Source organism: Triticum urartu, chromosome 6, assembly GCF_003073215.2.
Source record: "Triticum urartu cultivar G1812 chromosome 6, Tu2.1, whole genome shotgun sequence".
Taxonomy (NCBI): domain Eukaryota; kingdom Viridiplantae; phylum Streptophyta; class Magnoliopsida; order Poales; family Poaceae; genus Triticum; species Triticum urartu.
In genome coordinates, this window is record NC_053027.1 from 455,356,054 (window position 1) to 455,372,762 (window position 16,709).

Sequence of the window (16,709 nt, forward strand, 5' to 3'; positions counted from 1 at the left end):
GAGAAAGTATCGGTCAAGCTTGGGGGAGACTTAAGTACATGATGCACACATGCCCAATCCAGGGCTCTCAAGAGAATTATTATTCAAAACTTTTATGCTCGGCTTTCTCATAATGATCAATCCATGCTCGATTCTTCTTCTACTAGTTGCTTTATGAAGAAAACTATTGAATTCAAATGGGGTCTTCTGGAAAGAATTAAACTCAACTCTGAAGATTGGGAACTCGACAGAGGTAAATAGTCAGGTATAATACTTGAGTTTGATTGTGTTAAATCTTTTATGAAAACTGATGCTTTTCATAAGTTTAGTACTAAATATGGACTTGACTCTAAGATAGTAGCTTCCTTTGTGAATCTTTTGCTACTCATGTTGATCTCACTAAGGAGAGGTGTTTTAAATTTCATCCACCTATTGAATAAATGTTAGAGAAACCTGATATAGTTAAAGATGAAAAAAATATCTATAATGTTGATCCAGTTGTGCCTACTACTTATATTGAGAAACCTCCTTTCCCTGTTAGGATCAAGGAACATGTTAAAGCTACAAGTATGGTTAATAAAAGTAATACCAGAACACCTAGACCCTCTGAACAAATAAATGTAGAACCTAATATTGCTATGATTAAGGATCTCTTGATAATACTGATGGGCATGTTATTTACTTTTCTGATGAAGCTGCTAGAATAGCTAAACCTACTAGAAATGACAAGATATGTTTATAATAATAAGCCAGCAGTAGGCATTGCTACTTGTGAACTGCGTTGGGATTTCCCTAAAGAGGAGAGCATGATGCAGTATAGTAGAGATAAGTATTTTCCTTAGTTAAGAACCAATGTTATCAATCCAGTAGGACAACCACACAACACCTCATTAACAACACCTGCACACAAACAACAAATCCTTGCAATCCAACGCGAACAAGGGGTTGTCAATCCCTCGACGGTTACGTGCAAGATTAAATTGTGTAGTAATTGATAGATAGATCGAATAAAAATACAAAATAAAATAAATAAAGTAAAATTGCAGGAAAGTATTTTTAGGATTTTATATATGATAAAAGTAGACCCGGGGCCATAGTTTTCTCTTGAAAATAGCATACGGTGAGTAAACAAATTACTGTTGGGCAATTGATAGAAAAACAAATAATCATGACGATATCCAAGGCAATTATCATGTATATAGGCATCACGTCTGAGACAAGTCGACTAAAATGATTTTGCATCTACTACTATTACTCCACACATTGACTGCTATCCAGCATGCATCTAGAGTATTAAGTTCATAGCGAACAGAGTAACGCCTTAAGCAAGATGGCATGATGTAGAAAACGTAAACTCATGCATGAATAAACCTCATCTTTTATCCTTAATAGCAACGATACAAATACGTGTCATGTCCCCTTCTGTCACTGGGATTGAGCACTGCAAGATCGAAGCCATTACGTAATCAAGTACATGGCGGCTTAGATACACTAAATCCTTCTCATCTGCCGACGCGGCAGGTTTCTGCCCAATCGGCGGCTCATCAGAGCCACACCTCTGTCGCATCTTCTTCCTCCGTTGCGCCATCCAGCCACCCCTCTGCCTCCTCTGCCCACTCATGTGACTCCCTAATCGTTAGTCCACCCTCGCCTCGCCATGCAACCTATAGAGACGCCCTGCTTTCGCGTGGCCCTATGTCACCAGCACCATTATGTCCCTCGCATCTCGCACCAAATCCTCTTTTCCGATATGGTAAACCTAACGATTTACACCTGCGCTGCTTCCGTTGCCTCTCGCTTAGTCATAGACGACGAGATTGTTGGGATCCTGTTGTTTGTTGGCTGTGCCGTCGTGTTGGACATCTTAGCTTCCGATGCAGCATCCGTGTTTGCAGCTCTAACCCTAAACCTAGCGCTGCACTTATTAGTACCCGCCCTCCTTCACCACAGCCCGTCACACAGCTCGGCCCTGACCCCTCTCCTTCGCTTGTCATTGTCCCCTTTCGCCCTAACTCGCCTTGACTTGCTTCCGCTGCCCCAATGGAGCCTGTGGTCCGTGGTCGCCCTACCTCGCCCGACGTCCACTTCCCTCTCGTCCCCGATCAGAATACCCTTCTTTGCCTTGTCAACATCTCTCCACCCAAGCCCAACTTCCCTGGCTCCGGCGTGTGTTCCGGCAGCGGCTCGGGATTGCTGCAGTGTGCTTTGCTGGGTTCGCGGTGGGCACGGCCTTCGCCGAGTTCCAGCAGGAGGAGGAGCAGGTCGCGGCCATTCGTGCGAGTCTGATCTATGTCGGCTCTCACATGGTCCAGATCGTGCGCACAATGCGGGGGACAGCGCTTTCTCCTTCTCCTACTAGCACGTCGTCAACCTGTGGCTAGAGAAGCTGTCTTTGGAGCTCTAGAACAGGCGTGGAGTCGCGACCTCTGTCGCCGGCTTCGCGAGCATCCTACGGGTGGAGCATGCTTGTTTGCATGGCTATGAGTTCTCCAGCATCTTCGTTCTCATCAAGGTGGAAGCGCTGCAGCATATCCCCCCACCACGCCTCGACTCGTTCTACGTATCGTGCGTGCGGTAGCGACGGCCACTGTTTATCGAGAGGCAACCCAACACCAGTTGGCTACGTCCCGCATGGGGCTCGGTCGCCTGCAGTAAGTAGGAGCACGATCGATCGCTTGGGTTCAGTTAGCAGCAATCATGAAGGAATCACTCGGGTTCAGTTAACAGCCAAGGGATCGATCGCTCGGATTCAGTAACGTAGCTAGTGCAATCATTCAGGTTCAGTAAGCGAATGCCTCACTCGGGTTCAGTTAGCCAATGCCTCGCACACACGCATGTACGAGAGAAATGCGCAAACCACAGTGCATCACTCGGCCCTGACCACCCACCGTAACCGGGAACTCCCTGAAATTTTCCTTGCCCTCGCTTCTACCACATTTTTTTTCGTCATGGACGCTCAAAGAATGTAAATGCACATGCGTCTCCGGCCCGCCCAGGATGAAAAGCCCAATTTATGTCATGATTTTTTGTCATGGAAGTAGGAATCCACCACATCTATGATGATACGTGTTTTTGTCACAGTAATCATCATAGAAGTGTCATAATCGTGACATAAAAAGTTTTCGTTCAGGCCATAATGTCACGGATGTGTCCAAATTGCGCTCAGCTTGGCGGCGCATTGCCTTATCCATAGTGTGCTCGTCGGTCAAAGAATAGTCGTCAACGAAGACGAGGTAACGGCTACTACATTGAAAGGGAGTGGACATCCCTTCAGACAGAGCCATCGGTGCCTCTGAACGGACCGTAGGTGAAGTAGGAGCAACAACGGGTTCGACAGAAGTTGAAGTTGAAGATGAGGTTGACACAGTAGGTGGAACACCTGGTGCCGGTGGAGTGGCACTAGGTGATAGCGACGAAGACCACAACTTAGCTTGTGTAGGCCCACCAAACAAAGTGCAGTGGTGCACCACAACAAAGGCGGGGGATGAATCAGCCCGTCCATGCTCCGGCAAACCCAATTCTACATAGGAATATAAATTCATTCATACTAACCAAGCGATTCTAGAAAGAAAAAATTCCTACATAAGTCTTGCAAAATTCCTGTAAACCAAAGGAAGCACTATACTTTTGGAATTTCCAACTCAATTTTTATTTGGAATTTTCAGGTGTTTGAACTTACGTGTAAAAAGTCCACCGTAGAAAACCCTGGAGATGCACACGGGCAAGAAGCGCCAGCAGCAACATCACTGCACAGTGCGCACTGCAAAATCATAAATGCTCAATGAAGAGGAATGTCGTGCATAAAGGCACCACTACTCCGGTAGCGTACGCACAGTAACCACGTAGAGCTATCCTGTCACACATACGTACTCAGTTATTAGGGATACATACACGCACGGCGCCAGAGTAGGCAGTACTCGCTGCTGCTGTTCGCTCGTTGCAGCAACGCCGTTCTCACGCACGGGCAGCGAAGCGTCCAAGGCGACATCACCCATCTGCGGACGAGAGAGAGATAGAAACCAGCCGCGTAGCCGCTGTGCGCTGACTCGGACGGGGGCAGCGCCTGCCTACGCTGCGTGGTCCTCTCCACATGTGCGGGGACACGCACGATCATCCTACACAGGGCTCCGTTTCATCCTACACAGGGCTTCGTAGAGGGTGGCCAAACTGTGGCCTTTGTCAGCTATGCAAGAGGGTTCCAGAAACTGCGTTGATATTCAAATGTTGCTTCACTGTAAGGGTTTGAGACTTGATCTATGATTGGTTGGGGTGGCAATCAACGAGATCTTCTTGGCACGACTTGCACACAGTGAAACAATGATGGAAATCGGGCGAGGGACAACCGGGATACTCGAGAAAGGCGGTAAACTCATTACAAGTGCTCATATGCTGGGAGATCTGGAACGAAAGAAATGCTCGTGTCTTTTGCAACAAGGCATCGCTGCCCACCAGTGTGGCGGCGAAGATTAGGGAAGAGGCTAAAACTTTGGTAGTGGCCGGGGCTACGTTCCTGGGTAACATTTTACCGGAGAGTGGTTCCCTTTTCGGACCTTTGTTGTCCTGAAATATTTTACAAAATACATTGTTCTTGTTCTTATTTAATGAGATGAGGCAGAACTTTTGCCTCCGTTTTAAAAAAATAATCCAACACAGGGCTGACGATGCCTTCGCGTTTGCGGGGATGCTGAAGAGGGTGATCAGAAAAACGAAAATCAGGCGCCAGATTCTGCGCTAATCCATGGCGGTGGTGCGCCGTCGGATGCCGGCACGGACCGGGCTTTTCGGGCCTTGTAGTAGGCAATCGTGACAGATCCTGAGATTTGACAGGAAACGGATCCAAGATTACGAAGAAGGCTACCGCGGGCTACAGCCACAGATGTGCCTCGCGCAGAAGGAGAAAACAGCAACAGATGTAGGCATGTAGTACTACAGAAACAAACAGCCTCTTCCTCTCAGAGTCTCCCTCTCTCCTCGCACGCCAACAGATGGAGAAAGCTAAAGGCCAGCCCTGCCCTGCTGCCCATACGGCCGCATGGTAAATGGAGTGCTACTAAACTACAAGCAAACAGATTCGACATTGTAGCAATAAGTAGGTAGCAGGGCGTGCTGCAACCAACAGAGAGAAATGAATGAATAAGATTTTTACCTCTGCAACCGTGTGTGCGTGTGTCGAGCAAAGCGAAGCAAAGCACACCAGGCAGGCAGGCAGGCAGGCAGGCTCGGGTCTCTTCCCCGTCCGTCATCTTTAAACACACGCGGTTAACAATCGCCACTGTTTCCTTTTTCCGGGTCCCGGAGCTGCCTCCGCTCACGGCGCCTCAGCCCGCCTTCTTCCTTCGCTTCCTCCCTCCCTCCCTCCGTCCCCAAGCTCTGCCCCCTCTTCTTTCTCGCTTGCTTTCTGTCGCTCCACCGCCATCTTTCGCTTTCTCCCGCTGTTGACCAAAGGAGGCCCGAGCCTAGCCCCAGGGTGCTGCCAGTGCCAAGGTTTCTTTTCCCCGATCTTTATCCCGCGGCAATGGCGGGGGAGCTCGAGGGGAGGAGCTCCGGAACCAGAGGAGCCGAGCAGGTGCGTACGTTGCAGCAAGCAACAAGTGTTGTTCATCTTGCATCCTCTTCTGATTATCTGCAAGCCCCAGACCTTCTCAAGTGATTCTTCTTTGGCCACTCGTAATTCACCGCGTCCCTGTTGGCATAGACGGATCTGTTCTTCTTCTTTTTCTTGCTGCTGTTTTTGGCGAGCATTTTCACCACAGCCATCTGCATTTTCTTGGAAGAAAGAACACAGTGATCCGTTTCAGTCTCATCATATTTCAAAGCTCGAAACAGCTTGGGTTGTTCATTTCACAGTTTTCTTGCCTGGATCTTTTTGTGTTCACTTGTACCTACAAGAAGTAGCAATGCTGCAGAAGACACATGCCATGAGTTTCCGCTTACATGGTTTAATTTCTCACTTCTTTTCTTCAGGCCATTGTTGCTGTCAAGAAAGGCGCCCATCTACTCAAGTGCGGGAAGAGAGGGAAGCCCAGGTTCTGCCCGTTCAGGCTATCATGTGTGAGTAGCCTCTTTGGCACTACAGAATACTATACTACAAGATCAGAAAATTACACGTTCTTTCACTACCTTCATACAATCACCACTAGAAACCTGTATAATTCCCTCAAAATGAAAATAATATAGATTTGTAGTAGTGAGTAGTAACACTGAGGTGCGGTGCTACAGATTTCTGATGGCTGGACGTATGGGAAATTTGGTCAATCATGTAAAACTCAACGGTGCAAAACATTTTTACACAATGCGCTAGAGAACAAGTTTATTTACTTTTGAACTTTTTCTACAAACAGAAATTTCTCGCAATATTTTTTATTAATAATTGAAAGTCAAGTATCAAACCGATACGGAAATAAGCCCACGTGAAACTCATATATACCAAGGTAAATTACCGACAGTCAAGAAGTTGCTTTCGACTTCAAGTTCTTCACCATATCATCCCACCTCAGCAATGATCAACACCATTTAGTAACTTCTTCTGATTTACCCACCTGTCTCCATCAGTCCATATGGTCCCCGCCTTCTTATCATGCTCCTTCACGCCTTGTTACTGCTGACAAACAAACCACATGTAAATATCTTACAGTACATAATATATTTACAACCGCGCTATGAATAGATAACTCCAAATGTAGCTTTCAGAATTGGTCATGCATTCTCTGTTTTCATACCAAGAATGCATTTTATAATTGTACTGAAACCTGTAACTGTAAACAGTTCAGGTATAGAAAAAATAAAAGGCCTGTCACAATAGCCCAGCATAACTTTTTTTTCGGTTTGCAGGACGAAAAACTGCTAATATGGTACTCCAAAGAGAGGGAAAAAAGTCTGAGCTTGAGTTCTGTGTCAAGTGTGGTTCTCGGACAGAAAACGGTATCTGGTTTTCTTCCCTAAACACTTTTTATTGATTTAAGTATAAGAAGACATACATATTCTTAGAATGTCTGTATTTGCAGACAAACCTTTTGCGTTTGCATTGGCCAGAAAAGGAACATCACTCCTTGTCAGTCATATACAAGAATGGTGAATGCTCACTGGACTTGGTATTTCCTACTAGGCCTGGAATTCTTGAGTTTAGAATCTCTTTGCTCCTCGTATCACTGCCTTTTCTAACATCTATTTACAATCATGTCTTCCAGATCTGCAAAGACAAGGACCAAGCTGACTGCTGGCATCTAGGCCTAACAGCCTTGGTATCTGCTCTATATAGTCCTCTTCTTTTGGTTGATTCAACAAGCAGCCGTCGGATAAACAGTTGCGCAAATAGCCCTCCTAGCTATATTCAGCAAAGGAATAGGCTATTTTCAGTGCATGACACAAGAAAGTTCAGCCAGGTTAGATTTGGAACCTATGCATGTCATGATTTCTATGTGATGTGAGAACATGATTACTTTGTTCAAGTATGAGTTCACCATGACCTGTGACCTTTCCTAGATTACGCTAAGTAAAACTTTTGGTTTTCTGTTAAAATCAGGGACAACCTACTGCTCGGCTCAGGAAATTGCGAAATTAATAACCAACATGTTGAGCAGTGTTACAATTCTGGCCATTTTGATAAATTATCCTTTCCAAATATATAAATAATAATACAATTATTAGGTAACACCCAAACTAATGTAATGTCAAGTGGGTAATGATACACTTTGTGGAGCTGCATATTTTTCATAACTACTCCCTCTGTAAAGTAATATAGGACTTTTTAGATCACTAGTAATCTAAAAAGTCTTATATTACTTTACAGATGCAGTACTAAATAAGGTGATATCACTGATAACTTATGAAAGACTGTAAATTGCCATTTCTTAGCCACTAGTAATTTCAAATTGTTAAATTCAACTGATAACTTATGGAAGTATCTAACTAATTTATTTATGAAGGTACACTCACTGTATGGCAGTCCTAGGTTGATACAGAACAAAGTATCGAAGAGCAGTCTGGATTGCCCAGAAGCATTCGTCTCTCCAAGGGAGAGAACGTGGTCAGATGTAGATTTCTACTTGGAAAGAATTACTCCTGAAATGGTAAACAGAGTTAAAAACAGTTTCATGGATATTCCAGTGGCTGCAAAAATTCAGGAGGGAATTACCCAAATGCCTAAACTGAAAGCTTCTGAAGGATCCCACATGGCATGTGGAATAGATTCTCTGAAGGACATCTTTGCCTGGGGAGAAATTCCAGGCAGTGTGTTGGAGAATGGAGATGCACCAAAAGATAATGTTTCACTTCCAAGGTTATTGAAGCCAACCCAGATTCTGGACGTGCAGAACGTCGCCTGTGGGGAGAAACATGCAGCAATAGTTACTAAGCAAGGGGAGGTCTTCTCTTGGGGAAAGGAGAGTGGTGGGATATTGGGACACACAATGAGTGTCAGTGTCTCCGAACCTACGATTATCGAATCTCTTACCTCTATCCCTATGAAGGCTATTGCATTTGGGGCAAAGCACACCTGTGCACTTGCAATTTCAGGAGAACTTTATGAGTGGGGTGAAGGGACTCACAGCTTGGGTCTGTGGGATGATCAGTGTCAAAGAAGCCAATGGTTCCCACACAAACTGTTTGATCCTTTGGATGGCGTATCGGTTCTGAAGATCGCATGTGGCCAATGGCACACGGCTATCATATCCTCCTCTGGTCAACTGTTCACATATGGCGATGGAACATTTGGTGTTCTTGGACATGGCAACACGATGAGCGTGGCTCGGCCCAAAGAAGTAGAGTCTCTGAAAGGGTTAAGAACCAAGGCTGTGGCATGTGGGCCATGGCACACAGCTGCCATTGTGGAAATATTAGGTACTGTCAAGAGCAATGCTCCTAGTGGGAAGCTGTTCACTTGGGGTGATGCAGATAAAGGAAAGCTGGGTCATGCTGACCAAAAATCCAAGCTTGTACCGACTTGTGTCAAGCCACTCACTGATTCTGATTTTGCTCAGGTATCCTGTGCTAAGGCACTGACAGTCGCGCTTACAATAACAGGTGTTGTTTTCACCATTGGAAGCATGGAACACGGACAATTAGGCAACCGCCGATTGAGTGACACATCTATTTGTACAGTTGAAGGGCCTCTTAAGACTGAGTTTGTCAGAGATATATCGTCAGGCTCTTCCCATGTCGCAGTTTTGACAATGAATGGAAAGGTGTATACCTGGGGCAAAGGCACAGAAGGTCAACTTGGTTTAGGTGACTATACTGACAGGAGCTCCCCAACTCTAGTGGAGTCCTTGGAAGATAAGCAAGTAGACAGTATAGCCTGCGGTTCCAATTTCACTATTGCGGTTTGTTTACATAGGTCTATCTCAGGCAAGGATCAATCTGTATGCAGCAGTTGTCAGTTGTCTTTTACCTTCACAAGGAAGAAGCACAACTGCTACAACTGTGGTTCCATGTTCTGCAATTCCTGCAGCAGTAACAAGGTTTCAAGGGCAGCTCTTGGACCAGATAGGAGCAAAAGATACCGTGTTTGCGATGTGTGTTTCACTCAACTGCAGAAGATTGAAGGACATGGCACACTAAGTTCACAATCAGCGATCCAAAAGGAGGAGGCATTTCCAACAGAAATAAGACCATATACACCGAAGTTATCACGCATATTCAAGGAAGCAAATTCTATCATGGAAAAAATGACAACGGCACAGGGTTCCAATCAGAGAAATCAGGACTTAGCTGCACCGGTTCAACTGAAAACACGGAGATGGGGGCAAGTAGAGTGCCCCAGTCAATTTAAATGTGCACGAAACAACATTCCATGCTGTTCCATACCAAATAAACAGACAGTCGACGTTTCGCTTACACAGAGAATGCCTGAACCAGTACCCCCAAAAGGTACCGGCTCTATGCCAGAAGCAGCTACTAATTTGAAAGCAGAATTAGATTCGACAGAGAATATATTACTAGGAGAAGTAAAACAGCTTCAAGCACAGGTAATTCATAGAGTATAACATTGTTTGCAATGTCAGATTTTTTTTTGTCCTCCTTTTAAATGATACTCCCTCCGTCCCATAATATAGGACGTTTTTTGACACTAGTGTAGTGTCAAAAAACGTCTTACATTATATTTTCACTAACTATTAACTTATTTTTATTTAAAAATGTAAAGCATTGATCTTAATAATTATGTTGTTCTCATCTAAGCAGGTGACCACCCTAGCAGAACAATGCCGGCATAGGAGCCTGAAGGTTCAAATGTACAAACGAAAAGTCGAGGAAACCTGGCTGATTATCATGAATGAAGCAGCAAATTGCAAAGCTGCAAAAGAAATTATAAAGGTTTTAACCTATCAGGTATAACTTTGACCTATGTCAATTCCCTACCTATTCAGAAACTGAGTATTTATATAAAATAAGTTGTCTGGCGCAAATTGTGCAGAGGAATACTTTATCAAAGAAGATTGATTTAGCTGATGGGCAATAATACAACTCCATAACTATACCTAGCCGCATCAACGATGGACAACCAGTAAAAGCAGAATTACCAGACCCACCAGACAAAAACCCTGTCACCAGCAAATTTCAACAGCTGAGCAGCATCAGGGATCACCATCAGCAAGTGGACAGGGAACGTATACAGTCTTCAAGCGCAGCTGTGGCGAAAGGCTCAGTCACGCATAGAAATGGCAGAAGAGCACCCACTAACAGCAATACCTATGCCGGGGAAAATGATGCCACCATTCCTCCTGTTGATCCCAATGGCACGATCGAGCAAATCGAGCGCGGGGTGTATGTGACCGTTGTCACATCCCCCGGTGGAAACAAAGGCGTCAAGCGCATCCGGTTCAGGTAACTCCAAAAAGGCCTTTGATACACACACAATTCCCTAGATAATTTACTTGTGTGATAATATGCTTTTTCAACAATCCTACAGTCGGAAGCATTTTGGCGAGAAGGAAGCACAAAAATGGTGGGAAGCAAATGAGAGCAAGGTGTTTGCAAAGTACAGCAGCACGGAACAGATGAGAGAGTAACCAGCTGTAACAGCCGACTGACATTGTAAATGGCAATGGATTCCAAATACTCCCTCCGTTCACAAATAAAGATGTTCTAACCTTTTTGTGAATCGGATGTATATAGACACGTTTTAGTGTGTTTGTTCACTCATTTCAGTCCATATGTAGTCCATAATGAAATATCCAAACCATGTTTTGCAAACCGAGGGGGTAGTAAATACACTGAAAGATGGTACTGTTCAGTAATGACAATACCTAGTGTCAAAAAACGTCTTACATTATGGGACGGAGGGAGTACTAGGTAAGTACTCCCTCCGTTCCAAATTACTCGTCGCAGAAATGGTTGTATCTAGAACTAAAATACATCTAGATACATCCATACCTGCGACAAGTAATTCGGAACGGAGGGAGTAGGTAAGTAGGAGTAGATCCCCATGGTTAACCCCTATATGATGTACAGAGGGTAGGTCTGAATTGAGTTGGATTATGGTTGTGATGCCTCCTCTTGAGTGATCCAATCATTCGGAACTTGGATGTAAGTTTGTAGTGTGGATTCATGGGCGTTGCCTTCCTGATCTGAGTCACATAGTGGGAGAGCAAAGACGTACCGGAACGGCTGGTTTTGAAGCTCCCCGTCTGCTAGCACAGGTAGAAATGGCGACTTTGGCATGGCAAGGGTTCTCACTGAAGGTGTCCAGGCGCCTCCCAGTGACCCGCCTCAGTTGTCCTCCTCCCCGCTTCGGCAGCGCTCCGCAGCTACGCCTCCTCTCCGTCGCGTACCGCACCTGAGCCGCTGCTGCCGCCGCGCTAGCCCTGTTGGTGCCGCCCCAACAACATTGTGCATAAGGCAGTACAAGTTTCCAGGCAAAAATAATAATGTTCTACAAGACGAAAACAAGTAGTTTGTCATAACTGGCAAGCTGATTGCTGTAGAAATACCTTGCAATTTATCTAAAAACATTTCCTGGAATTTATCTAAAAACATTTCCTGGAAAGAAGATGAATGCGCAGACCCAATTCCAGGTATATTATGTTATACTTTAGATATACAGAGCATTCGACGTTTTTGTTCGTCTTCTGCCCATCATATGTTTTACAGAATGCAGACTACAGAGTGATACAAGCCTGCCTAGCTTACAACATGCAGTTAAGACTACGACAACCCTCTCTCAGGCCCAGGTTGATACAGACAACAACACTGAACTCTGAGCCTCCCGATTTGGGGGAAAACTGCAGACACTCTGTAGAGAACAAAAACATGGATACTACTACAGATTCCGACTATATATATTCACGAGCAAGAACCAGAATTGCTCAATCTAATGCGGCTTCAAGCTGCTTCGGAGAAGTGCAACATACCGACAGGCAAAACCAGCAGGATGGGTAGTCACTTCTTCCCACTGCAGATCACACGACCAGCTCAAGAGTCTAGAGCAAAACTAGCAAACATCTAAACTGTGAAGAGCGTGTCAAATCTTCGGCTGTCACAAGCACAGCCTGGTCAACTCACCGTCGGTCTCCTCTCTGGGTGCCTCCGACCGCAGCGATTCGCTCTCGGCCGCGCATCTCTTGTATGACATGAAACCTCTTTGCAGGCTGACCGAAACAGAGCTCTCGCACTTTGTTAACCGCGGCACAAGCGTTTTGTCGCTCTCGCTGCTGTTTCCTCTCCCTCGGGAGTCGGCGGCATCTGAATTATGCGCATCTGATCCGGGGCCAGTGTTTGATCCTGTCCAGGATCCTTCCCTCTGCATGAACTTGTGGTCTGCGGTCTCTGAGCGATGGCGCTGGTGCTGGTGCTGATTTGGAGCCACGGCTTGCTGGTAGAACATTGCACCAGGCAGGGTGCCGAACCATGGCACCGCAGATTGTGTGGCGAAACCATCCGGTTGAGGAACAAAATACACAAACTGCTGCATGCTGCTCGGCCATGGACTCCATGAGCTTCCTTCTGTGGCACCGCCAGAAGGTAGGTTTCTGCTTCCTTGTGTGGTTGTATCGTCTGAAGCTTCAGTTCCGACGTCCCCACCATTCTGCGGGTTGCCGGTGCTGGTATTCGGCTTCTGGAATGAATCATTCACCACGACTTTCTTGCCGAATAGCTTAAGGACCGATGTCGCTGATCCTGTACATGACCCCTCTTTGACATCACCATTTGCAGTGAACTCTGAAGCCTGAAATTGGCATTTCAGAAATGCGTTAGAATTGAAAGGTACCAGACGTGTTAAAGCAGATCGTGTTAGACAAATTTCACTGGGAGAATATCTAAAGTTTGCTTTCTTCGCAAAGTGATGTCAGTATTACTTGTTTAGGTCTCTGGTGTGTAGCCTTTATTCTCTTATTAAACCACTCATCCTTGTATTGCTGTATGAGGACCTGAGTGAAGCCAAACTCAGCTTGAAATTGGACTCTTTCTTCATAACTAATCTGATCCGTATTTTTTTAATGAGAGCATCCATGCAACTGCAATTTTCTTAGATTCGGTTAATTTCCACCACCTTTAGATCTATAGAGAGTATGGCCAATCATTTTAATCTCAAGGCAAACTGAAGTCTAAGATGATTGACTGAAATTTAAGGAATTCCAGGCGAGAGCGCATTAGCAATTACATACTTGTTTTATATTGCAATTGGATATTGTATGGCTCATGTTTTTGCCATATAAAATGCTTCGTAAATAAACACGGTACCTTAGTATTTGGCGAGAGGCAGCCGTCCCCTCTGTCCACCGACGAGCCGTAGAGGGAGCCGGCGGCCGACGGAACCGGCGACCTGCTGCCGCTGGAGTTATTGGAGAAGCGGCCACCCGAGGCCTCGACCCGCGACGCGGTGAGCACGGACGTCGGCGACCCTTCCTCCTGCTCGCCCATCCGCACGGGAGGCCTCTCCAGATGCGTGAGCCCCGGGCCGTGCTTCCCGCCGGCCGCCGCGCCGTCGTCCGCTTTGCGCGGGTACGGGTGCGTCGGCTTCCTCTTGGGCCGCGGCGGGGGGATCTGGATCGCCGCCGTCGCCGTCGCGGCCGCGGCGCCCGAGCCGCTGCTGCTCCCGGACGACTCTCTGGTGACCTGCAGAGCGCGAGGCGAATCCGGCGTCAGGAAAACCCGTGGCTGATAAACAAACCATGGCCGAGGGATGAGCGAGTTGGTTAGATGGTGAGGGGAGGCGGCCCGACCTTAGAGAAGAACTTCTGCGCGTGGCTCCGGATTTGCACCGCCGTCTTGGTGCCTATGTGCTCTGCGAGAGCGCGCACGGAGAAAGGGTGAGCGCAGCGAACCGAGCGTGCGAAATCGGTTGCCTTGTACTACCACGGGCGCGCGATCGTTACCTTGTATGCGGCGCCAGGCGCGGCCGTGCAGCTGCAGGGCCTCCAGGAAGCGCTTGTGCTCTTCCTCGGTCCACTTCTCCCGCTGCTTCGTGATGGTGTACGGCTTGCGCGCCTGCTCGGGCCACAAATTCATTCGATTCAGGGGGGCGGTTGCAGACACAGACACAGACACGCGGGTTTTGCGCAGGAAACTGCGGTACCTTTGGCACGTGGTCATCCCCTGATAAATCCATGTCGTGGGAACTCGGACGACTCCCGCGATGATCCCCGGTGCTTTCGTCGGTTGCCATGGCGTTCTCCTGCAAGCAAGCACGGACCACGGAGGAGAAGAAGCATAAGCATCCATAATCTGCACCATTTTAACTCGATCGCACCCGGAAGAAGTGTGGATGAATTACCTGCGTACAGGCCATCTCCTGCCAGCGAGAACAAGATAATCACAGTACCCAACGTCGCCACACCAAAAGCCAAGGCCAAGACCAAGACGAGGTGCTCGTTGTCGATGAAGCGCGAGGAGGGAGGCACGGGCAGAAGGGAGAGAAGAGAGGCGAAGAGACGAGACGAGTCAGGAGGGGAGGGAGAGAGGAGTCGCATAAAAGAGAGGGGTACGTATGTACGTAGGGCCCAGCGCGCTGGCGAGTGAGGGGACGGGAGAAAAAGAGCATGGAGGGGCGCGCCACGTCGGACGGGATTTTTCCACTTTCCCGGCGCCCTCCCGGAGAAAAAAAAACAAAAATATAAACCCTGCGGTTTGAGCCGCTCGTTCTTGTGGCTGTGGCTCCTCCTCCGCCTCACTCGCTGTCATGTGCCGTTTGCCACGGCGGGCGGGCGGGCAGCATCAGCGCCACCGTACAACTTGGCCTCGCACGCACGCGTGCTCTCCTCTCCGCCTGCCTGCATGCAACGCGTGCTCGCCCGCTCGCTCGCGAGGCGCGGCGTCGGCATGCACCGGAGGAAATCACAGGGCCGCCTTAACCATAGGGCTGCTCAATCCCGTCCGATCATTCGCCACATGCTGAAGCAGGCCACGGACACGCTCACTTCTCTCCTACCGCCACAAGAGGGGGGGAAAAACCAGCGCTGCCGTTTTTAGACCGTCGACGGCCTCCCTGTGCTCCAGAGGAAAATTCCAAGAAAAAACCGCGGAAATATCCCAGCCACGAGATTTGTTGGGGCACATGCGCCCGTGACTGTGCGGGTGGGCGGGGTAGAAAAATCGCGAGAGGATAACGAAAAGGGAGGGCCGGGGTGATCTTTCCGTGCGCTTTATGGCACGTCAGCCGGGCCCCGCCGGCGCCGGGCCGCGGGGGCCCGACACGCGGCGCGGCTCTGGAAGCGGCAAGTGGGTCGGATAGGCGTCGCGCTCGCCTGCAAATGGGCGGCTCCTGGCCACAAGCTCTCGGGTCGGCGCTACAAAAATCGCCCGAAGTGTCCTGGCCATGTGTTTCCAGCGAGCCGCCAGTGGCCTCCTCCTGTGGCGTGAGGCCGTGAATCGTGATCCATCCGCACAGGGACGGGGACGGGGACGGGGACGGGGAGTGTGCGGGACCCGGCTCGGCTCTCGACGGGAGCGGAGGAAGAAGGTGGGAGAGGGGACGGGCGACGTGGCCGGATAGGGTAAAGAAATGCGTCGTGCTTCGACGCGGGTCCTGGCTCGGTCCATGTCATCAGATGTTGTTGGGTGCGCTGCAGTGTAGTGCTTTTGGTTTTCGAGAATATCAAATTCACAGAAAGTGCAAAGCATTCAGATATAATAAAATTTTACATCGAGGACCATGGACACCCGAACGACCATTGTCACCAACAGAACGAGTCACTGCTCTCATGTTGGAGCCGGCCTAACCTTGTTGATGACAGCTGAAAAGTCTTCGTACACATGTCCTTAAGGACCAGCGTTCGGGAGCCACAATCGTCGTCATTCAATTCTTGAATCGATATGAAGAATCTAACACTAAATCTCGTCGTTGCGTCGTTGCGTATGCACGACGAGAAACCTTGGGTGCGGTGCAGTGTAGTGCTAACTTTTTTTTATGCGTGGGGCTGGTCGCCTGGCTAACATAAGTTTAACACAAGTACACATTGCGGCTTAAACTTGACTTCATCATTTTTTCTACCATAGTACAATTGCATAATTTGTCCTATAAAATTTCTATACATACACTTATTCTTAGATGGAGGGAGTCGATTGTATGGATTTGAGGATTTGCGTATAAGGAGGAAGACTTTGGACTCGGATATTTGAGGGGTCAGTGGGCACTGTCAGCGAACACGTCCATATGGTTCTACCGACACTGGAGGCTCATATTAGGCGAGTCCAATTGTAGATGCTCTAACTCACTGTCATAATGCCCATATGTGCTAAATCACCACTCAATTTTTTTTAGTGTCACCACTCAAAAAAAATTGAAGTGGCTTGGC

General features: G+C 47.7%; 2 protein-coding genes and 1 long non-coding RNA gene across 4 annotated transcripts; 1 reads left to right on the forward strand and 2 right to left on the reverse strand.

Annotated features, from left to right (window-relative positions):
* Positions 1-1,297: 1,297 nt before the first annotated feature.
* On the reverse strand, positions 1,298-5,259 carry LOC125514154. Its single transcript, XR_007286273.1, has 3 exons — positions 5,126-5,259; positions 3,659-3,739; positions 1,298-3,499 (listed from the first exon to the last, which is right to left on the reverse strand). It is a non-coding gene; the product is annotated as an uncharacterized LOC125514154 (long non-coding RNA).
* An 11-nt stretch (positions 5,260-5,270) lies between these two features.
* LOC125514152 (PH, RCC1 and FYVE domains-containing protein 1-like) lies at positions 5,271-11,539 on the forward strand. 2 transcript variants are annotated; one of them, XM_048679427.1, is made up of 9 exons: positions 5,271-5,545; positions 5,944-6,030; positions 6,811-6,900; positions 6,984-7,070; positions 7,167-7,361; positions 7,905-9,846; positions 10,159-10,305; positions 10,391-10,800; positions 10,886-11,539. In XM_048679427.1, exons 1-7 carry the CDS (start codon positions 5,495-5,497, stop codon positions 10,188-10,190), a joined length of 2,484 nt encoding a protein of 827 aa, XP_048535384.1. In that variant the 5' UTR covers positions 5,271-5,494; the 3' UTR covers positions 10,191-10,305; positions 10,391-10,800; positions 10,886-11,539. The 2 variants fall into 2 exon arrangements, with proteins under 2 accessions (XP_048535384.1, XP_048535383.1); XM_048679426.1 differs by having other exon boundaries at positions 5,276-5,545; positions 7,905-9,944.
* Positions 11,540-11,962: 423 nt separating this feature from the next.
* LOC125514153 (protein REVEILLE 1-like) lies at positions 11,963-15,343 on the reverse strand. Its single transcript, XM_048679428.1, has 6 exons — positions 14,690-15,343; positions 14,492-14,590; positions 14,292-14,403; positions 14,139-14,200; positions 13,657-14,031; positions 11,963-13,141 (listed from the first exon to the last, which is right to left on the reverse strand). Exons 1-6 carry the CDS (start codon positions 14,702-14,704, stop codon positions 12,452-12,454), a joined length of 1,353 nt encoding a protein of 450 aa, XP_048535385.1. The 5' UTR covers positions 14,705-15,343; the 3' UTR covers positions 11,963-12,451.
* Positions 15,344-16,709: the final 1,366 nt, after the last annotated feature.

Coding starts and splice junctions, on each gene's coding strand:
- LOC125514152 (XM_048679426.1), top strand. CDS start 5,495: ATGGCGGGGGAGCTCGAGGGGAGGAGCTCCGGAACCAGAGGAGCCGAG. Junction 7,071..7,166: donor GTGAATGCTCACTGGACTTG/GTATTTCCTACT, acceptor CATGTCTTCCAG/ATCTGCAAAGACAAGGACCA. Junction 7,362..7,904: donor ACACAAGAAAGTTCAGCCAG/GTTAGATTTGGA, acceptor TTATTTATGAAG/GTACACTCACTGTATGGCAG.
- LOC125514153 (XM_048679428.1), bottom strand. Junction 14,404..14,491: donor GGGATGACCACGTGCCAAAG/GTACCGCAGTTT, acceptor TGGCCCGAGCAG/GCGCGCAAGCCGTACACCAT. Junction 13,142..13,656: donor GCCTCTCGCCAAATACTAAG/GTACCGTGTTTA, acceptor TGCCAATTTCAG/GCTTCAGAGTTCACTGCAAA.